Raw genomic sequence first — 23,021 nt, 5'->3', positions numbered from 1 at the left:
CCATATGTGCTGTGGGGACAGGAGGGAGGATGAGTGAAGGAGCAGCACAGATAGGAATGGGAGAAGAGGAGCGGAGGGTTTATTCAGGGAAGGCTTCTTGGAGGAGATGTGCCTTACAAGGCAATCAGATCGGACACAGTCCCTGTCCCACATGGGGCTCACAGTCTCCCCATTTTACAGATGAGGTAACAAGCACAGAGATGTGAAGTGACTTGCCCTAGGTCACACAGCAGACACACGGCGATGCTGGGATTAGAACCCACGTCCTCTGACTCCCAGGATCCTGCTCTTTCCACTAGGCCATGCTGCTTCTTCCATTAGGCCACTGAACCCCTCCAGCCTCTGCTGTCGCTCTTCAGACTCCCTAGAATTTTTTCCACTGCTCTAACACCCCAGCTACCAAACATGAGACTGGAGAGTTAAGAGTCCTGGGTTCTAATCTCAGGTTCACCACTGGCCTACTGTGTGATCATCGGCAAGTCACTTCACCTCTCCGGGCCTCATCTGTAAAATGCAGGATAAGATACATTGTGAGCCCCATGCAGGTCAGGGACCGTTTCTGATCTTGTAATCCTCTGTGTACTACAGTCCCTAACTCATTAAAAGTGTCATTATAATTCTGCCAGTCCTGGCGGCTTTTCTAGTTCAAAATCTTATATTATGGGTACATATTTCCATTAAGCCAACGTGGTCTCTGGAAGGTCAAGTGACTCGATTTAGATTAGCATATTTTGGACACATAATAGAATGGAGAAGACACTAATGCTAGGAAAAGTCCAGGGAAAACTTGGAGGAGACAGACCAGCAGCTAGATGGATAGAGACCATAACAATGATAACAATGATTATTATTATTATTATTATTAACACAAGAACCGTCAGAAAGGTTACGGATTATGGCAGAAGACAGGATGTTCTGGAGAAAATATATCCATAGAGTCTCTAGGAATCAGAAACGGCGTGATGACACTTGGATAATAATAATTTCCATTATGGTAGCCAGGATCAAGGGCGAAATAATAATAATGATGGCATATATTAAGCACTTACTATGTGCAAAGCACGGTTCTAAGCGCTGGGGAGGTTAACGTGGTCAGGTTGTCTCACATGGGGCTCACAGTCTTAATCCCCATTTTACAGATGAGGTAACTGAGGCACAGAGAAGTTAAGTGACTTACCCAAAATCACACAGCTGACAACTGGCGGAGCCGGGATTCGAACCCATGACCTCTGACTCCAAAGCCCGGGCTCTTTCCACTGAGCCATGCTGCGAAATTCATGATGGTCCAGTCAAAGGTGCAATACACTGATGTGTTGAGAAGCAGCATGGACCACTGGACAGAGTAGAGGCCTAAGAATAAGAAAGACCTGGGTTCTAATTCCAGCTCTGCCATCTACCTGCTGTAGGACCTTAGGCAAGTCACTTACCATCTCCGTACCTTAGTTACCTCAACTGTAAAATTGGGATTCCACGCCTAACCCCCCCTCCTACTTAGCCTGTGAGGTCTGTATGGGACAGGGACTGTGTCCAACCTGATTAACGTGTATTTACCCCAGTGCTTAGAACAGTGCTTGGCACCTAGTAAACACTTAATATAATAATAACATCAACAACAACCACGAGCAGCCCTTTTTCAGAAGGAAAATTGTCTAAGGTTTAGTGCCCAGTCCCTCAAACAAACCTAGTCACCTCTCTTCACTCAGCTCTCTCTTGTTAGTGCTTCTAATTGGTTCCAGGAAAATAGTATTAAGCAAAAAAGAATGCTGACTGAGTTCAGTTTCCCAAAAACGTAAGATGCAATAATGAACTTCCCAAATCCCAAAAGACCATAACAATATAAATGTGTTTTAAAAGTGATAAAAAGTTACATGAGCAAATAATGCAAATATGTACTGATAAGAAAAGAATTTGAGTGCTATCTTTCACATCCTACTCAGTGAAATGGCACTCTGTACTGGTGATTCTTCATTATCCCTATTAAAGAGATTTGTCATTATCTAAAGCTAAGTCATAACAAATAATAATTAGGCCCTGGTGACACACTGCAAATTAGCATATACTTTCTAAGTATAGCACTAGCAGCATGGCCTAGTGGAGAGATAATGGGTCTGGGAGACAAAGGACCTGGGTTCTAATCCTGACTCTGCCACTTGTCTGCTGTGACCTTGGGCAAGTCACTTCACTTTCCTGCCCCTCGGTTACCTCATCTGTAAAATGGGGATTGAGACTGTGAGCCCCACATAGGACAGGGGCTATGTCCAACCTGATTAACTTTATCTACCCTAACGCTTAGAACAGTGCTTAGCACATGGTAAGCACTTAAGTACCATAATAGGGAAGCAGCGTGGCTCAGTGGAAGCACGAGCTTTGGAGTCAGGGGTCATGGGTTCGAATCCCGGCTCTGCCAATTGTCAGCTGTGTGACTTTAGGCAAGTCACTTAACTTCTCTGTGCCTCAGTTCCCTCATCTGTAAAATGGGGATTAAGACTGTGAGCCCCCTGTGGGACAACCTGATCTCCTTGTAATCTCCCCAGCGCTTAGAACAGTGCTTTGCACATAGTAAGCGCTTAATGCCATTATTATTATTATTATTAGCACTACCCTACAAAGATTTGCCTAACTTGCTCTTGAAACCGAAGAGTCTCCCAATTCATTTATTAAGCAAATCTGAACTCAAGGAAAGATTAATGTAAGCAGGTAATTGTTCTCTTTTTCTAGTATTTTGGATGCTTTATTAAATAACTTTACAAGGTTTTCATATCCTCCTTGGAGTGACCACGATCAAGAACACCGCACTCAACTCGCCGCTTTTCCCCACATCTCCACAATACCTGGCACTGAACAAATCCTCTGAAAACCGAATGAACAGTTACCTAAATCCTCCTAATAAATCACATGAAAAATCCATATGGATAACTCACCCCCACCCCGTTGTCATAAATTATTGTTATCCTGTGATTTGTATTCGGTATCCAAATTTCACCACGAGGAACAAACTCTGTTGTATTGTATAATAGTAATAATAACGGCATTTGTTAAGCGCTTACTATTTGCAAAGCACTGTTCTAAGCGCCGCGGAGGATACAAGGTGATCAGGTTGTCCCACGGGGGGCTCACAGTCTTAATCCCCATTTTACAGATGAGGTAACTGAGGCACAGGGAAGTTAAGTGACATGCCCAAAGTCACCCAGCTGACAAGCGGCGGAGCCGGGATTTGAACCCATGACCTCTGACTCCCAAGCCCATGGTCTTTCCACTGAGCCACACTGTTTCTCTCTTGTATGCTCCCAAGCGCTTAGGTCAGTGCTCTGTACCACAAAAACACTCAATAAATACTGCTGACTGAGGAAGACTTTCAATCAATCAATCAATCAATCAATCGTATTTATTGAGCGCTTACTGTGTGCAGAGCACTGTACTAAGCGCTTGGGAAGTACAAGCTGGCAACATATAGAGACGGTCCCTACCCAAAAGTGGGCTCACAGTCTAGAAGGGGGAGACGGAGAACAAAACCAAACATATTAACAAAATAAAATAAATTATTTATGAATCCCATATTTGCAAAGTAGCAGGAATAAGCAGAATTTTGTATAGAGAAGCACCATGGACTAGTGAATAAAGCATCGGCCTGGGAGCCAGGAGGACCTGGGTTCTAATCCCAGCTCTGCCACTTGTCTGCTGTGTGACCTTGGGGAAGTCACTTCACTTCACGGTGCCTCAGTTCCCTCATCTGTAAAATGGGAATTAAGACCGTGAGCCCCATGTGGGACATGAACTATTTTCAACCTTGTATCGACCCCAGTGCTTACTATAATAATAATAACGATGGCATCTGTTAAGCGCTTACTATGTGCAAACTGAGGTAACTGAGGTAAGTGAGGCTCAGAGAAGTTAAGTGACTTGCCCAAGATCAAACAGCAGACAAGCGGCGAAGCCTGGATTAGAACCCATGACCTCTGACCCCCAAGCCCGTGCTCTTTCCACTGAGCCACGCTGCTTCTCATTTTTGTTAAGCGCTTACTATGTGCCAAGCACTGTTCTAAGCTCTGGGGTAGATATAAGGTAATCACGTTGTCCCACATTGGGCTCACAGTCTTCACCCCCATTTTACAGATGAGGGAACTGAGGCCCAGAGAAGTGAAGTGACTTGCCCAAAGTCACACAGCTGACAAGTGGCAGAGGCGGGATTAGAACCCATGACCTCTGACTCCTAAGCCCGGGTTCTTTCCACTAAGCCATGCTGCTCCTCTATAGCACCTGGCACAGCACTTAGAACAGTGCCCAGTGCTTAGAACAGTGCTTTGCACATAGTAAGCGCTTAACAAATGCCGTTATTATTATTATTGACAAATATCATATATGTCCTTCAAGTCTAGCCATAGTGGCCTTCTTTTCTAAAAATGGAAAGGACTCTTTTATGTTTAACCTAGGTGTGGAATAAATGGGCATCGCTCGTTATCATCATCAATCGTATTTATTGAGCGCTTACTATGTGCAGAGCACTGTACTAAGCGCTTGGGAAGTACAAATTGGCAACATATAGAGACAGTCCCTACCCAACAGTGGGCTCACAGTCTAAAAATGATTATAACAGTAATGCCTATTTAACCTTTAATACAAACCGATGAGCCAAAGTAAACTCCAGATCTAAATTTTTTGTACCTACATCCCAATTTTTCTACTCAACTTATCCAAATGATTTCTTGAGGGCAAGACCAGTGAAAAATTTTCATTTCTCATTTTTCCAAGTGGACAACTGAAGGAAATCCTCAAGTTTTAATGGATCACTGTGAAGGTGTCTATGCTCACCAAGGTCTGCAAAATGGGCAGACTCATGGATGAAATTGGAAATGCCGGAGAAAAAAGCTGGATGTGGAATTGGCAAATGTAAATTCTGGTGGTCAAAGAGAATTCTGACAGCCTGTTGTTTTTGAAAACTCTTTACAAGGTTGTACCGAGATGCCACTGTTCCCAAATTCTCAGAATCATTAGCCGACTGGAAGGAGAAGCAAATTAAGAGGTAAGCAGAAGCAATTTTCTGGATAATTAAGGCAAAAGTACCAACAGATACTGAGGAGAAAAAAAGAAACGTTTGAGACCCAAATTCTGCAGATTGCCCTCCCCAAGGATCAATTATTAGATAACTGCTCAACTTTCCACTTCATTCTACCTGTGTAGACATGACCTTTTTGCTGAGTTCTAGTCTTGGGGGTTTTGCTTTGTTTTACATCCATAATCAGACTGAAAAATGGTAAAAATAAAATTACAAAAAACAATTTTCCCAGGACGTGAAACCCTGCTATTACAGAAAAAGCTTTGCTCTTCACCAGAGAGAATTCTAATCCATGTCCACTCAATATATCCTTTCTTGTACTTTTACAATTTCTTGGGCAATAACTGGTATATGCCCCCAACTACTGACCACAGGCATTATTTCTGAAAGTCACAGGAAATGCCTATCATTCCTGTCTCACATAATAGTACTTTGCTGTCCACCAAATGTACTGCATTGGTAATTTATTTGCCTTCTAACAACAATTAACTGCTTCTAAAAATATATACTGAAATCCTGGTTTTGAAAATGCTTTTTACATTTCATGATTTGTGGCCCTTATTTTGGAAGTCTGGTTTTAAGTAATAAACCAATTTTAGATGTCCAATTTTTCAATAAAGTCAGAAAAATTTAAATACAAAACTATGACTAATGATAGGGTTTAACAATGGATTAGGGAAGAACTGTGGCTTAATGGATAAAGTCTGGGCCTGGGGGCCAGAGGACCTGGGTTTTAATCCTGGCTTCATCACCTGCCTGCTGTGGGACCTTGGGCAAGTCACTTAACATCTCTGTGCCTCAGTTTCCTCAACTGCAAAATGGGGATTCAATACCTGTTTTCCTTCCTACTTTGACTGTGAGCCCCATGTGGGACAGGGACTGTATCTGGCCTAATTAACTTGTATCTACCCCAGGATTGTATATTTGTTCAGTGTTATCAATCAATCAATCGTATTTATTGAGCGCTTACTGTGTGCAGAGCACTGTACTAAGCGCTTGGGAAGTACAAGTTGGCAACATATAGAGACAGTCCCTACCCAACAGTGGGCTCACAGTCTAAAAGGGGGAACTTAGAACACTACTTGATGCATAGCAAGCGCTTAAATACCAATTAAAAAAAAGATTCATGGGCACGCTGTATGTAGGAAAAACAAACGCAGAACAATTTTTCCATTGAGCAAAATCAACTTAAATACAACAGATAACGCTTTTATAATAGTAATGATGGTATCTGTTAAGTGCTTACTATGTGCAGGCACTGTACTAAGCGCTGGGGTACATACAAGCAAATTGAGTTGGACACAGTCCCTGTTCCACGTGGGGCTCACAGTCTCAAATTCCCACTTTACAGATGAAGTAACTGAGGCCCAAAGAAGGGATGTGACTTGCCCAAGGTCTGCTGTGTGACACGGCAGACAAGTGGCAGAGGAGGGATTAGAACCCATGACCTTGTGACTCCCAGCCTCATGCTCTAGCCACCACGCCATAGGACAAAAAGAAAAACCAACCCCCAAACCCATCCACACAATTGCTACTTACATGCAGTTTTTCTAAAACAATTCTTGGGAAAAACAGGATATTGTTATCTCTATTCAGGTCAAAGCTCCATTTATTTCAGTATCCTGTCTCTCTGACCTATCCCCAGATGCTCTAAATGAAGGGGGAAAAAGGCCCGTATTACAACCGGCCAAATGTACAATCCTGCATTATTTATCTGAGTCGGCCAGAGCGTTTTCAGTATCGTTACTGATGCAGAAAGTACTTTAAGCCTAGCTAAGGGACAAAGAACATCAGCCATGACTGACGTTATAATGGAAGTCACTTACTTCCAGAGAAGTAAGTGACTTCCAAGCAGCGTGGCTCAGTGAAAAGAGCACGGCTTTGGAGTTAGAGGTCACGGGTTTAATTCCGGCTCCGCCAATTGTCAGCTTTGCGACTTTGGGCAAGTCACAACTTTTCTGGGCCTCAGTTACCTCATCTGTAAAATGGGGATGAAGACTGTGAGCCCCCCGTGGGACAACCTGGTCACCTTGTAACCTCCCTGGCGCTTAGAACAGTGCTTTGCACATAGTAAGCGCTTGACAGATACCATCATCATTATTATTATTATTACTTGAGCTGAACTCCAATTCAGTTTTCACACTGAAAAGTATCAGTCACCATGGCGGGGCTTTTTTGAGAGCCACTCTCCACAGCCCAATGGCACTTATTGAGCACTTACTGTGCGCAGGGCACTGTGCTAAGCACCTGAGATGGTAAAATGCAACAGAGTTGGCAGGCTCATTCCCTGTCCATGGGCTTACAGTCTCAAGGCGGAGACGGACATTAATATGAATGATTTATAATACATAATTTAAAGATATGTACATCAGCGCTGTGGGGTTGAGGGTGGGGTAAATATCAAATGCCTAAAGGTCAGAAGTCCAAGCACACAGATGACGCAGGAGGGAAGAGAGAGGCGGGGAAAAGATGGCTTAATTGGGAAATGTGGCCTTAATAATGCTCTGAAGGTGGGGAAGGTGGTGGTCAAGCGTTTATGGAGGGGGTAGGAGTTCCAGGCCAGCGGGAGGATTTGGGAAAGGGGTCGACGGTGAGATGGATGAGATGGGGGGCACAGTGTGTAACCTGGAGCTGGGAGAGCAGAGTGTGTGGGCTGGGCTGGAATAAGAGATTGGTGAGGGGACGTAGGAGGGGGCGAACTGTTCAGCCGCTATAAATCAATTCAGCGGCTGTAATGATCCAGATTCAGCTTTTGTGGGTTGGTTCTCGGTATTGAAAGAGATTCTGTGGACGGTCCCCAAATCATCCTGGACTTTTGGCCTAATCAGTCAATCACTCGTATTTATTGAGCGCTTACTGTGTGCAGAGCACTGGACTAAGCGCTTGGGAAGTACAAGTTGGCAACATATAGAGACGGGCCCTACCCAACAGTGGGCTCACAGTCTAGAAGAGGGAGACAGAGAACAAAACCAAACATACTAACAAAATAAAATAGAATAGATAGGTACAAGTAAAATAAATACAGTAATAAATATGTACAAACATATATACATATATACAGGTGCTGTGGGGAAGGGAAGGAGGTAAGACGGGGGGATGGAGAGGGGGACGAGGGGGAGAGGAATGAGGGGGCTGAGTGTGGGAAGGCCTCCTGGAGGAGGTGAGCTCTCAGTAGGGCCTTGAAGGGAGGAAGAGAGCTAGCTTGGCGGATGGGCAGAGGGAGGACATTCCAGGCCAGGGGGATGACGTGGGCCGGGGGTCGACGGCCTAAGTAGGGTGTGCGAATGCAGGCAGGATCCAGATATTCTACAGAAAAATTTATCTCCAGAAAACACACTCTCTTTGAGTCAGCAAGATTGGGGTGGTAGCAGGACAGGTGACGGTATTGCTCGGGGTTCATTCATTCATTCAATCATATTTATTGAGTGCTTACTGTGTGCAGAGCACTGTACTAAGCGCTTAGGAAGCACAAGCTGTCAACATAAAGAGACGGTCCCTACCCAACAACGGGCTCACAGTCTAGAAGGGGGAGACAGACAACAAAACATAACATGTGGACAGGCGTCATCAGAATAAATAGAAGTAAAGCTAGATGCACATCATTAACAAAATAAATTGAATAGTAGATATGTACAAGTAAAATAAATAGAGTAATAAATCTGTACAAACATACATACAGGTGCCGTGGGGAGGGGAAGGAGGTAGGGCAAGGGGGATGTGGAGGAGGAGAGGAAAAAGGGGGCTCAGTTTGGGAAGGCATCCTGGAGGAGGTGAGCTCTCAGTAGGGCTAGGACTACGGGCAGGGTTCAGAGCAGGGGGTTGATCTGAAAGCAAAGAGGGTGCTCTCTGCTCCCCCTATTTTCACTGTCCTCCACTTTTTCCCCCTCAACCTCTCCTTTCATTCATTCATTCAACCGTATTGAGCGCTTACCGTGTGCAAAGCACTGTACTAAGCCCTTGAGAGACTACAATATAACAACAGACACATTCTTGCCCACAACAAGCTCACAGTCTAGAGAGGGAGACAGACATTAATATAAATAAATAATAAATAAATAAATTACTGTCATATACAGATATCCTGACTGCCTTTTTTTCTTCTTTCCATGGGAGCAGGGTGGAGAATTTTAGAGTCCCGGGAAGGCCTTCAATTTAGATATATCAAAAAAAGCCTTCTGTGGGGGTTTCCCCGGATTTCCTGGAGCACCATCAGTATAGAAACGAAACAGGCCACCAGCTATCACCTATCGTCTTTGCTCCTGTTCTAAAGTTTGGTAGCTGACCTATTTTCATTTCCTACTAAGTCTCCTTGGTTGTCCCTATCTGCTCTTCCCACCAGTAACTCTGCAACTGCCACCCAAGACTGCCTGTCTCAATCAATTACTCAATCAACCATATTTATTGAGTGCTTACTGTGTGCACAGCAAGCAGCTTGGCTTAGTGGATGGAGCCCGAGGCCGGGAGGCAGAAGGACCTGGGTTCTAATCCCAGCCCCGCCACTTGTCTGCTCTGTGACCTTGGACAAGTCCCTTAACTTCTCTGGGGCTCAATGATCTCATCTGCAAAATGGGGATTAAGAGTGAGAGCTCCATATGGAACAGGGACTTTGTCCAACCTGACTGATTTGTATCTACCCCAGTGCCTAGAACAGTGCTTGGCATGTAGTAAGTGCTTAACAGGTACCATAATAATTATTATTATCATTACTAAGCACTCGGGTTCCTCAACAAACAAAAAATATTTATTTTTGATTGATATTTCTTGTGCTCTTCCTCTGTGCACAGCAATACCACGAGTGCCTTGGAGGAAGCAAAAGAGTGAATCCCTTGCCCCCAAGAGGCTTTCAATCTATTGGAGGAATCAGACACTAAAATAAATTACAGGTAGGAGGAGGCCTCAGAGTTGAAAAATGTGTACATAATAATAATAATAATGGTATTTGTTAAGTGCTTACTATGTGCAAAGCACTGTTCTAAGAGCTGGGGGGGCTACAAGGTGATCAGGTTGTCCCGTGTGGCATCCCCATTTTAAAGACGAGGTAACTGAGGCACATAGAAGTTGTTCCCCCTCGTCCCCCTCTCCATCCCCCCATCTTACCTCCTTCCCTTCCCCACAGCACCTGTATATATGTATATATGTTTGTACACATTTATTACTCTATTTATTTATTTATTTTACTTGTACATATCTATTCTATTTATTTTATTTTGTTAGTATGTTTGGTTTTGTTCTCTGTCTCCCCCTTCTAGACTGTGAGCCCACTGTTGGGTAGGGACTGTCTCTATATGTTGCCAACTTGGACTTCCCAAGTGCTTAGTACAACACTGATCAATCAATCAATCAATCAATTGTATTTATTGAGCGCTTACTGTGTGCAGAGCACTGTACTAAGCGCTTGGGAAGTACAAGGTGGCAACATATAGAGACAGTCCCTACCCAACAGTGGGCTCACAGTCTAAAAGCAGCGTGCAAGAGAAGCAGCGTGGCTCAGTGGAAAGAGCACAGACTTTGGAGTCAGAGGTCATGGGTTCGTATCCTGGCTCTGCCACTTGTCAGCTGTGTGACTTCGGGCAAGTCACTTCACTTCTCTGGGCCTCAGTTCCCTCATCTGTAAAATGGGGATGAAGACTGTGAGCCCCCTGTGGGACAACCTGATCACCTTGTATCCCCCCAGCGCTTAGAACAGTGCCTTTGCACATAGTAAGCACTTAATAAATGCCATTATTATTAGAAAAGAAAGTCAGGAGGAGGGGAGGATTTGGAAGGGAAGATGAGGAGTTCGGTTATGGACATATTAAGCTTGAGGTTCAGAAGGCATAGGCCTTGGAAGTCAGAAGGTCATGGGTTCTAATCTAAGCACATAGTAAGCGCTTAACAAATACCATCATTATTATCAGAGCTTAGAATACTGCTTGGCACATAGTAAGTGCTTAACAAATGCCATTATGAGTAGTAGCAGTAGTAATTGGGAGTTTTTACTGCCCTCGGAGTTTCATGCCTCCTCCACTCCCTTCCTGTCCTGCCCGAATGCCATGGCCAGAATATTCCAGTATTCATTCATTCATTCAGTCGTATTTATTGAGCGCTTACTGTGTGCTGAGCACTGTACTAAGCGCTTGGGAAGTACAATTCGGCAACAGATAAAGACAATCCCTACGCAACAACGGGCTCACAGTCTAGAAGGGGGAGACAGACAACAAAACAAGTATAGAGGTACAGTGCCCAGCGCTTAGTACAGTGCTTGGCACATAGTAAGCACTTAACAAATGCCATTAATAATAATAATAATAATAATAATGGCATTTATTAAGCGCTTACTATGTGCAAAGCACCGTTCTAAGCGCTGGGGAGGTTACCAGGGGATCAGGTTGTCCCATGGGGGGCTCACAGTCGTAATCCCTTTTAGACTGTGAGCCCATTGTTGGGTATTGGACCATCTCTATATGTTGCCGATTTGTGCTTCCCAAGCGCTTAGTACAGTGCTCTGCAAACAAGCGCTCAATAAATATGATTGAAAGAATGAATGAATCCCCTTCTAGACTGTGAGCCCATTGTTGGGTATTGGACCATCTCTATATGTTGCCGATTTGTACTTCCCAAGCGCTTAGTACAGTGCTCTGCAAACAAGCGCTTAATAAATACGATTGAAAGAATGAATGAATCCCCATTTTACAGATGAGGTAACTGAGGCCCAGAGAAGTGAAGTGACTTGCCCAAAGTCACACAGCTGACAATTGGCGGAGCCGGGATTTGAACCCATGACCTCTTGACTCGAAAGCCCGGTCTCTTTCCACTGAGCCACGCTGCTTCTCTTATTATTATTATTACTATTCATTCATTCAGTCATATCTGTTGAGCGCTTACTGGGCGCAGAACACTGTACTAAGCGCTTGGGAAGTACAAGTTGGCAACATATACAGTCCCTGCCCAACAGTGGGCTCACAGTCTAGAAACTATTATTATTATTATTATTATGACCGGAGATGAAGAGTTCCCCTCCGCCCCACCTCCGGCCTGGAGTTTGGTGAAGCAACGTGTCTTAGTGAAAAGAGCCCGGGCTTGGGAGTCAGAGGTCATGGGTTCTAATCCCGCTCCGCCACTTGTCACTGCATTCATTCATTCAATCGTATTTATTGAGCGCTTACTGTGTGCAGAGCACTGTACTAAGCGCTTGGGAAGTACAAGTTGGCAACATATAGAGACAGTCCCTACCCAACAGCAGGCTCACAGTCTAGAAACTATTATTATTATTGCCAGAGATGAAGAGTCCCGCCCCCCTGCCAACTCCCGGTTGGAGTTTGGTGAAGCAACGTGTCTTAGTGAAAAGAGCCCGGGCTTGGGAGTCAAAGGTCATGGGTTCTAATCCCGCTCCGCCACTTGTCAGCTGTATTCATTCATTCATTCAATCGTATTTACTGAGCGCTTACTGTGTGCATCCATTCATTCAATCGTACTTATTGAGCGCTAACTGTGCACAGAGCACTGTACTAAACACTTGACTTCGGGCAAGCCCCTTCACTTCTCTGGGCCTCAGTGATCTCCTCTGCAAAATGGGGACGAAGACTGTGAGCCCCACGTGGGACAACCTGATCACCTTGTAACCTCCCCAGCGCTTAGAACAGTGCTTCTAGACTGTGAGCCCACTGTTGAGTAGGGACCGTCTCTATATGTTGCCAACTTGTACTTCCCAAGCGCTTACTACAGTGCTCTGCACACAGTAAGCGCTCAATAAATACGATTGATTGATTGCTTTGCCCATAGTAAGCGCTTAATAAATGCCATCATCATCATCTGTAAAATGGGGATGAAGACTGTGAGCCCCACGTGGGACAACCTGATCACCCTGTAACCTCCCCAGCGCTTGGAACAGTGCTCTGCACATAGTAAGCGCTTAATAAATGCCACCACCATCATCACCTGTAAAATGGGGATGAAGACTGTGAGCCCCCCGTGGGACAACCTGATCACCTTGTAACCTCCCCAGCGCCTAGAACAGTGCTTTGCCCATAGTAAGCGCTTAATAAATGCCATCACCATCATCATCTGTAAAATGGGGGTGAAGACTGTGAGCCCCACGTGGGACAACCTAATCACCCTGTAACCTCCCCAGCGCTTAGAACAGTGCTGTGCCCATAGTAAGCGCTTAATCAATCAATCAATCAATCAATCGTATTTATTGAGCGCTTACTGTGTGCAGAGCACTGTACTAAGCGCTTGGGAAGTACAAACTGGCAACATCTAGAGACAGTCCCTACCCAACAGTGGGCTCACAGTCTAAAAGGGGGAGACAAAACCAAACATACTAACAAAATAAAATAAATAGAATAGATATGTACAAGTAAAATAAATAAATAAATAAGCCATCATCATCATCATCATCTGTAAAATGGGGACGAAGACCGTGAGCCCCACGTGGGACAAGACTGAGCCCCTTCCTTCCTCTCCCCCTCGTCCCCCTCTCCATCCCCCCCGTCTCACCTCCTTCCCTTCCCCACAGCACCTGTCTATATGTATATATGTTTGTACATATTTATTACTCTATTTATTTATTTTACTTGTACCTATCTATCCTATTTATTTTATTTTGTTAGCATGTTTGGTTTTGTTCTCCGTCTTCCCCTTCTAGACCGTGAGCCCACTGTTGGGTAGGGACTGTCTCTAGATGTTGCCAATTTGCACTTCCCAAGCGCTCAGTACAGTGCTCTGCACATAGTAAGCGCTCAATAAATACGAAAAATACAATAAAATACAACCTGATCACCTTGTATCACCCCCCAAGCGCTTAGAATAGCGCTTCGTACATAGTAAGCGCTTAACAAATGCCCTCATTATTATTATTATTACTATTATTCACAGGCGTGTCGGTGGGCTCCCGGTTGGGAGAGGCGGGCCCATCCTGAACAACTTTCCACTGGCTTTCCCGGGAAGTTTGTCCCTTTCCCGGCCGGGGGCCTTGGCTGCTGCGGACCCCCCCGGGATCCCCCCGGGACCCCCCGGGACCCCCAACTTACTCGGGGTTCATGACGTCACGGGCGGCAAAGAGCGGCACGTCTCCCCCCTTCCCCGGGCCCAGGGGGAAGCCGAGCGCCGGACCCCGCCGGAGCCCGCCTGCCAAAATAAGAGTCCCCCACCCCGGAGCCCGCCTGCCAAAGTAAAAGTCGCCTCCCCCCTCCCCGAGCCGGGCTGTCAAAGTAAAAGTCTCCCACCCCTCCGGAGCCCGCTGGCCAAAGTAAAAGAGTTTCTCCCCCCCCCCCAACCCCCGCCGAGCCCGGGGATATCAAAGTAAAAGCCCCTCCGGAGCCCGCCCGTCAAAATGAAAGTCTCCTCCCCCACCCCCGAGCCCGGGGGTGTCAAAGTAAAAGTCCCTCCGGAGCCGCTTGTCAAAGTAAAAGTTTTCCACCCCCTCCCCCCCACCCCCGAGCCCGGGGATGTCAAAGTAAAAGCCCCTCCGGAGCCCGATTGCCAAAGTAAAAGCTCCTTCCTCCCCTACCCCTGAGCCCGGGGATATCAAAGTAAAAGCCTCTCCGGAGCCCGATTGTCAAAGTAAAAGTCACCTTCCTCCCCCACCCCAGAGCCCGGGGATATCAAAGTAAAAGCCCCTTCAGAGCCCGATTGCCAAAGTAAAAGTTCCTCCCCCCCACCGAGCCCGGTGATATCAAAGTAAAAGCCCCTCTGCAGCCCGCCTGTCAAAGTAAAAGTTTCCTCCCTCAGCCCCACACCCGACCCCTCCCCGAGTCCTGGGGTATCAAAGTAAAAGCCCCCCTCATTCATTCATTCAATCGTATTTATTGAGCGCTTACTGTGTGCAGAGCACTGTACTAAGCGCTTGGGAAGTACAAGTTGGCAACATATAGAGACGGTCCCTACACAACACTGTCAAAGTAAAAGTCTCCTTCCTCCCCCACCCCCAGAGCCCGGGGATATCAAAGTAAAAGCCCCTCCGGAGCCCACCTGTCAAAGTAAAAGTTCCACCCCCAGCCCTACACCCGACCCCTCCCCGAGCCCTGGGCTATCAAAGTAAAAGCCCCCTCATTCATTCAATCGTATTTATTGAGCGCTTACTGTGTGCAGAGCACTGTACTAAGCGCTTGGGAAGTACAGGTTGGCAACATCTAGAGACGGTCCCTACCCAACAGCGGGCTCACAGTCTAGAAGGGGGAGACAGAGAACAAAACCAAACTTATTAACAAAATAAAATAAATAGGAAATATGTAACCAATACCACTTCAAAAAAAAAAGTAAAAAGTGTCTGCTTTCCCCCAGCATTGTGCAAGGTACTGTCCTCGCCTGCCAACACTTGCCTAATTAATAATAATGGTATTTGTTAAGCGCTTACTATGTGCAAAGCACTGTTCTAATTGCTGGGGAGGTTACAAGGTGATCAGGTTGTCCCACAGGGGCTCACAGTTTTAATCCCCGTTTTACAGATGAGGTAACTGAGGCACAGAGAAGTTAAGTGACTTGTCCAAAGTCACACAGCTGACAAGTGGCGGAGCCGGGATTTGAACCCGTGACCTCTGACTCCAAAGCCCGGGCTCTTTCCATTGAGCCAAACTGCTTCTAAGCCCACTTTCCCATCCCAGCCCCCCTCAGTGGGAATAAGGATTATTATTATTAACAACTATTTTAGTTTGGGGTCTTTGAACGAAGGGCCCTAAGCAGGCCCTACAATCAATCATCAATCAATCGTATTTATTGAGCGCTTACTTTGTGCAGCGCACTGTACTAAGCGCTTGGGAAGTACAAGTTGGCACCATATAGAGACGGTCCCTACCCAACAGTGGGCTCACAGTCTAGAATTGCCAATTGTCAGCTGTGTGACTTTGGGCAAGTCACTTCGCTTCTCTGTGCCTCAGTTCCCTCATCTGTAAAATGGGGACTAAGACTGTGAGCCCCCCATGGGACAACCTGATCACCTCGTAACCTCCCCAGCGCTTAGAACAGTGCTTTGCACGTAGTAAGTGCTTAATAAATGCCATTATTATTGTTTTTTAGAAGAAATCAATCAATCAATCAATCATATTTATTGAGCGCCTACTGTGTGCAGAGCACTGTACTAAGCGCTTGAGAAGTACAAGTTGGCGACATATAGAGATGGTCCCTACCCAACAGTGGGCTCACAGTCTGGAAATCACGGAAAACCAACACAGAGGAATCAATCAATCGTATTTTTTGAGCGCTTACTGTGTGCAGAGCACTGTACTAAGCGCTTGGGAAGTACAAGTTGGCAACATATACAGACAGTCCCTACCCAACAGTGGGCTCACAGTCTAAAAGGGGGAGACAGAGAACAAAACCGAACATACTAGAGGAAGGCAGAGAACGTAGGCTCTAGACTGTGAGCCCACTGTTGGGTAAGGATTGTCTTTATATGTTGCCAACTTGTACTTCCCAAGCGCTTAGTACAGTGCTCTGCACACAGTGAGCGCTCAATAAATACAATTGAATGAATGAATGAACGAATGAATGAATGAATGAATGAACGAACGAATGAATGAATGAACGAACGAATGAATGAATGAATGAATGAATGAATGAATGAATGAATGAATGAATGAACGAACGGAGTGACGGATGCAGGAGAAACGCCAAGAGGAGGATGGCCTATGTAAATGAGGGGTGGGGCGCTGGGCCCGCCGGGAAATTCTTCAGTACTCCGCTCCTTCGGAGTTATTTTCATTTTTTGAGGGAATCCAGCCGATGTGCGCATCATTTCGAAGCTGAAGAGTTTTAAAAGTGCTCTAAAGCTTAGCACACGTAAACTGAGTCAAGCCGTGGTGTAGTAGACGTGAGCCTACAGTGGTGTGCGTGGCCTGGCCTGCCGGCAGTAAGAGAAAACACTCATACTTACCTGGCAGGGGAGACACCATGATCACGTAGGTGGTTTTCCCAGGGTGAGGCTCCGCCATTGCACTCCGGCTGTGCTGACCCCTGCGATTTCCCCAAATGCGGGAAACTCGACTGCATAATTTGTGGTAGTGGGGGACTGCGTTCGCGCTCTCCCCTGTTTGGCGTTCAAAAAGTAGGTTTTGCTACGAATTATCCGGTCCAGTTTGTGGCGAATACGAACACACCCGTATTATCGAAGAGGAGGTTAGTACTAGGGGGGGAGGCAAAACTGGCGGGTGTTCATTTGCCGTTCAAGGAGCAGCGTTGCTCAGTGAAAGAACCCAGGCTCTGGAGATACATGTATATGTTGGTTATCTAGTTATATACGTTACGAACTTTTACTTCCTAAGCGCTTAGTACAGTGCTCTGCATGCAGTGGGAGCTCAATAAATACGATTGAATGAATGAATGAACGGAGTGAAGGATGCAGAACGAGGAACGCCAACAGGAGGATGGCCTATGTAAATGAGGGATGGAGCGCTGGGCCCGCCGGGAAATTCTTCGGTACTCCGCTCCTTCGGAGTTATTTTCGTTTTCTGAGGGACTCCAGCTCTTCCGTACATTCAACTCCCTTCTCAGGCCCCCGGTTCCTCCCCCTCCTCCTTCCCTCACCCCCAACGATCTGGCCTCCTACTTCATTAACAAAATTAAATCCATCAGGTCCGACCTCCCCAAAGTCTCTTCCCCCCTTTCTCCAACCCCCCGGCTCTCAACACTCTCTGCTACTCTCCCATCCTTCCCAGCGGTATCCTCAGAGGAACTCTCCTCCCTCCTCTCAAGTGCTACTCCGGCCACCTGTGCTTCTGACCCCATTCCCTCTCATCTTATGAAATCTCTCGCTCCATCCCTTCTCCCCTCCTTAACTTCCATCTTCAACCGCTCACTCTCCACTGGTTCCTTCCCCTCTGCCTTCAAACATGCCCATGTCTCTCCCATCCTAAAAAAACCCTCTCTTGACCCCACCTCACCTTCTAGTTATCGTCCCATATCCCTCCTACCATTCCTTTCCAAACTCCTTGAACGAGTTGTCTACACGCGCTGCCTAGAATTCCTCAACAACAACTCTCTCCTCGACCCCCTCCAGTCTGGCTTCCGTCCCCTTCATTCCACGGAAACTGCGCTCTCAAAGGTCACCAATGACCTCCTGCTTGCCAAATCCAACGGCTCATACTCTGTCCTAATCCTCCTCGACCTCTCAGCTGCCTTTGACACTGTGGACCACCCCCTTCTCCTCAACACGCTATCTGACCTTGGCTTCACAGACTCCGTCCTCTCCTGGTTCTCCTCTTATCTCTCCGGTCGTTCTTTCTCAGTCTCTTTTGCAGGCTCCTCCTCCCCCTCCCATCCTCTCACTGTGGGGGTTCCCCAAGGTTCAGTGCTTGGTCCCCTTCTGTTCTCAATCTACACTCACTCCCTTGGTGACCTCATTCGCTCCCACGGCTTCAACTATCATCTCTACGCTGATGACACCCAGATCTACATCTCTGCCCCTGCTCTCTCCCCCTCCCTCCGGGCTCGCATCTCCTCCTGCCTTCAGGACATCTCCATCTGGATGTCCGCCCGCCACCTAAAGCTCAACATGTCGAAGACTGAGCTCCTTGTCTTCCCTCCCAAACCTTGTCCTCTCCCTGACTTTCCCATCTCTGTTGACGGCACTACCATCCTTCCCGTCTCACAAGCCCGCAACCTTGGTGTCATCCTCGACTCCGCTCTCTCATTCACCCCTCACATCCAAGCCGTCACCAAAACCTGTCGGTCTCAGCTCCGCAACATTGCCAAGATCCGCCCTTTCCTCTCCATCCAAACCGCTACCCTGCTCATTCAAGCTCTCATCCTATCCCGTCTGGACTACTGCACCAGCCTTCTCTCTGATCTCCCATCCTCGTGTCTCTCTCCACTTCAATCCATACTTCATGCTGCTGCCCGGATTGTCTTTGTCCAGAAACGCTCTGGGAATGTTACTCCCCTCCTCAAAAATCTCCAGTGGCTACCAATCAATCTGCGCATCAGGCAGAAACTCCTCACCCTGGGCTTCAAGGCTGTCCATCCCCTCGCCCCCTCCTACCTCACCTCCCTTCTGTCCTTCTCCAGCCCAGCCCGCACCCTCCGCTCCTCCACCACTAATCTCCTCACCGTACCTCGCTCTCGCCTGTCCCGCCATCGACTCCCGGCCCACGTCATCCCCCGGGCCTGGAATGCCCTCCCTCTGCCCATCCGCCAAGCTAGCTCTCTTCCTCCCTTCAAGGCCCTGCTGAGAGCTCACCTCCTCCAGGAGGCCTTCCCAGACTGAGCCCCTTCTTTCCTCTCCCCCTCGTCCCCCTCTCCATCCCCCCGTCTTACCTCCTTCCCTTCCCCACAGCACCTGTATATATGTATATATGGTTGTACATATTTATTACTCTATTTATTTATTTATTTTACTTGTACATTTCTATCCTACTTATTTTATTTTGTTGGTATGTTTGGTTCTGTTCTCTGTCTCCCCCTTTTAGACTGTGAGCCCACTGTTGGGTAGGGACTGTCTCTATGTGATGCCAATTTGTACTTCCCAAGCGCTTAGTACAGTGCTCTGCACATAGTAAGCGCTCAATAAATACGATTGATTGATTGATTGATTGAATGAATGAATGAATGAATGAATGAATGGAGTGACAGAAGGAGAAACGCCAACAGGAGGATGGCCTATGTAAATGAGGGATGGAGCGCTGGGCCCGCCGGGAAATTCTTCGGTACTCCGCTCCTTCGGAGTTATTTTCGTTTTTTGAGGGACTTCAGCCGATGTGCGAATCATTTCGAAGCTGAAGAGTTTTAAAAGTGCTCTAAAGCTTAGCACACGTAAACTGAGTCAAGCCGTGGTGTAGTAGACGTGAGCGTACAGTGGTGTGCGTGGCCTGGCGTGGTGGCAATAAAAAAAATGACTCATGCTTACCGGGGGGGTGCGGGGCGGGGAACATGCGCTATAATCACGTTGGTGGTTTTTCCCAGAGTGAGGCTCCGGCTGTACTGACCCCTGCGATTTCCTCAAGTGTGGGAAACTCGACTGCATAATTTGTGGTATTGGGGGACCGCGTTCGCGCTCTCTCCTGATTTGCGTTTAAAAAGTAGGTTTTATTACTTATTAGTCGCCACTTTCGGTGTCTGGTATTAAAAGCTGGTCAGCATTGAGGCTGAAGGGGAAGCAATATAATAATAATGGCATTTATTAAGCGCTTACTATGTGTAATGCACTGTTCTAAGCGGTGGGGAGGTTACAAGGTGATCAGGTTGTCCCACAGGGGGCTCGAAGTCTTAATCCCCATTTTACAGATGAGGTAGCTGAGGCACAGAGAAGTAGTGTGGCTCAGTGGAAAGAGCACGGGCTTTGGAGTCAGGTCATGGGTTCGAATCCCGACTCCGCCACGTCTGCTGTGTGACCTTGGGCAAGTCACTTAACTTCTCTGAGCCTCAGTTCCCTCATCTGCAAAATGGGGATTAAGACTGTGAACCCCACATGGGGCAACCTGATCACTTTGTATCCCCCCAGCGCTTAGAACAGTGCTTTGCACGTAGTAAGCGCTTAACAAATGCCAACATTATTATTATTATTATTATAAAGTGACTTGCCCAAAGTCACACAGCCGGCAATTGGAGGAGGCGGGATTCGAACCCATGACCTCTGACTCCAAAGCCCGTGCTCTTTCCACTGAGCCACGGAGTCAAAGGTGGTTGGGTTTTCATTCCTCATTGGAGAAGCAGCGTGGCTCAGTGAAAGAGTCCGGGCCTTGGATATATATATGTTGCCAACTTGTACTTCCCAAGCGCTTAGTACAGTGCTCTGCACACGGTAAGCGCTCAATAAATACGATTGACGATGATGGAGTCAGAGGTCGTGGGTTCAAGTCCAGCCTCCGCCAACTGTCAGCTGTGAGACTTTGGGCGGGTCATTTCACTTCCCTGTGCCTCAATTCCCTCATCTGGAAAATGGGGATTAAGATTGTGAACCCCCCGTGGGACAACCTGATCACCTTGTAACCTCCCCAGCGCTTCGAACAGTGCTTTGCACATAGTAAGCGCTTAATAAATGCCGTTATTATTATTATTTTTATTGAAAGGCTGAAGAGAACCAATTTGGGCATGAGAGTCAAAGGTGTTGGGTTCAAATCCCGCCTCTGCTACTTACTAGCCGTGTGGCCTTGGGCTAGTCACTACCCTTCAGTTACCTCATCTGCACAATGGGGTTTAATCAATCAATCAATCGTATTTATTGAGCGCTTACTGTGTGCAGAGCACTGTACTAAGCGCTTGGGAAGTACAAGTTGGCAACATATAGAGACAGTCCCTACCCAACAGTTGTCCCCTGAGGGACAACCTGATCACCTTGTAACCTCCCTAGCGCTTAGAACAGTGCTTGGCACATAGGAAGCGCTTAATAAATGCTATCATTATTATCATTACACTTTCTTGCGCCTCGGTGACTTCATCTGAGAAGCAGTGTGGCTCAGTGGAAAGAGCCCGGGCTTTGGAATCAGAGGTCCTGGGTTCAAATCCCGCCTCCGCCAATTGTCAGCTGGGTGACTTTGGGCAAGTCACTTCACTCATTCAATCCCACAGCACCTGTATATATGTTTGTACGTATTTATTACTCTATTTTATTTGTACATATTTATTCTCTTTTGTTAATATGTTTTGCTTTGTTGTCTGTCTCCCCCTTCTAATAATGATAATAATAATGGCATTTATTATGTGCTTACTATGTGCAAGGCACTGTTCTAAGCGCTGGGGAGGTTACAAGGTGATCAAGTTGTCCCATGGGGGGCTCACAGTCTTAATCCCCATTTTACAGATGAGGGAATTGAGGCACAGAGAAGGTAAGTGACTTGCCCAAAGTCACACAGCTGTCGACAATTGGCAGAGTTGGGATTTGAACCCATGACCTGTGACTCCAAAGCCCGGGCTCTTTCCACTAAGCCATGCTGCTCTAGACTGTGAGCCCGCTGTTGGGTAGGGACTGTCTCTATATGTTGCCAACTTGTACTTCCTAACCGCTTAGTACAGTGCTCTGCACACAATAAGTGCTCAATAAATACGATTGAATGAATGAATGAATTAGCCGTGTGACTTTGGGCTAGTCACTACACTTTTTTGTACCTCAGTGACTTCATCTGAGAAGCAGCGCGGCTCAGTGGAAAGAGCCCGGGCTTTGGAGTCAGAGGTCCTGGGTTCAAATCCCGGCTCCACCAATTGTCAGCTGGGTGACTTTGGGCGAGTCATTTCATTCATTCATTCAATCCCACAGCACCTGTATATATGCATATATGTTTGTACGTATTTATTACTCTCATTCATTCAATCGTATTTATTGAGCGCTTACTGTGTGCAGAGCACTGTACTAAGCGCTTGGGAAGTACAAGTTGGCAACATGTAGAGACGGTCCCTACCCAACAGCGGGCTCACAGCATATTAATTTATTTATTTTATTTGTACATATTTATTCTATTTATTTTATTTTGTTAATATGTTTTGTTTCGTTGTCTGTCTCCCCCTTCTAGACTGTGAGCCCACTGACAGTGGGCTCACAGTCTATTTATTTATTTTATTTGTACATATTTATTTTATTTTGTTAATATGTTTTGTTTCGTTGTCTGTCTCCCCCTTCTAGACTGTGAGCCCGCTGTTGGGTAGGGACCGTCTCTAGATGTTGCCAACTTGTACTTCCCAAGCGCTTAGTACAGTGCTCTGCACACAGTAAGCGTTCAATAAATACGATTGAATGAATGAATGAATGAATGAATTAGCCGTGTGACTTTGGGCTAGTCACTACACTTTTTTGTGCCTCAGTGACTTCATCTGAGAAGCAGCGTGGCTCAGTGAGAAAAGCCCGGGCTTTGGAGTCAGAGGTCCTGGGTTCAAATTCCGACTCCACCAATTGTCAGCTGGGTGACTTTGGGCAAGTCAGTTCATTCATTCATTCAATCCCACAGCACCTGTATGTATGTATTTATTACTCTATTTTATTTGTACATACTTATTCTATTTTGTTAATATGTTTTGTTTTGTTGTCTGTTTCCCCCTTCTAATAATAATAATAATGATGGCATTT

General features: G+C 46.4%; 1 protein-coding gene, 1 non-coding gene and 1 pseudogene across 2 annotated transcripts in view; 2 read left to right on the top strand and 1 right to left on the bottom strand.

The window, feature by feature from the left end:
* The window catches only part of KCTD20 (potassium channel tetramerization domain containing 20), a 50,598-nt gene extending 36,491 nt beyond the window's left edge, over positions 1–14,107 (bottom strand). The window contains exon 1 of the mRNA XM_038749652.1: positions 14,065–14,107. Coding sequence (XP_038605580.1) covers positions 14,065–14,075 — 11 coding nt within the window. The 5' untranslated portion in view covers positions 14,076–14,107. The remainder of the gene's footprint in view (positions 1–14,064) is intronic.
* A 2,789-nt stretch (positions 14,108–16,896) lies between these two features.
* On the top strand, positions 16,897–17,060 carry LOC119931031. Its single transcript, XR_005451900.1, has one exon. It is a non-coding gene; the product is annotated as a U1 spliceosomal RNA (small nuclear RNA).
* A 2,824-nt stretch (positions 17,061–19,884) lies between these two features.
* Positions 19,885–20,028, top strand: LOC119931066 (annotated as a pseudogene).
* The last annotated feature ends 2,993 nt before the right edge of the window (positions 20,029–23,021 follow it).

The sequence above is a fragment of the Tachyglossus aculeatus genome, chromosome 7 (assembly GCF_015852505.1).
Source record: "Tachyglossus aculeatus isolate mTacAcu1 chromosome 7, mTacAcu1.pri, whole genome shotgun sequence".
Classification (NCBI taxonomy): Eukaryota; Metazoa; Chordata; class Mammalia; order Monotremata; family Tachyglossidae; genus Tachyglossus; species Tachyglossus aculeatus.
Note: the sequence above shows the minus strand (reverse complement) of the source record. Positions and strands in the feature narration are given on the sequence as shown.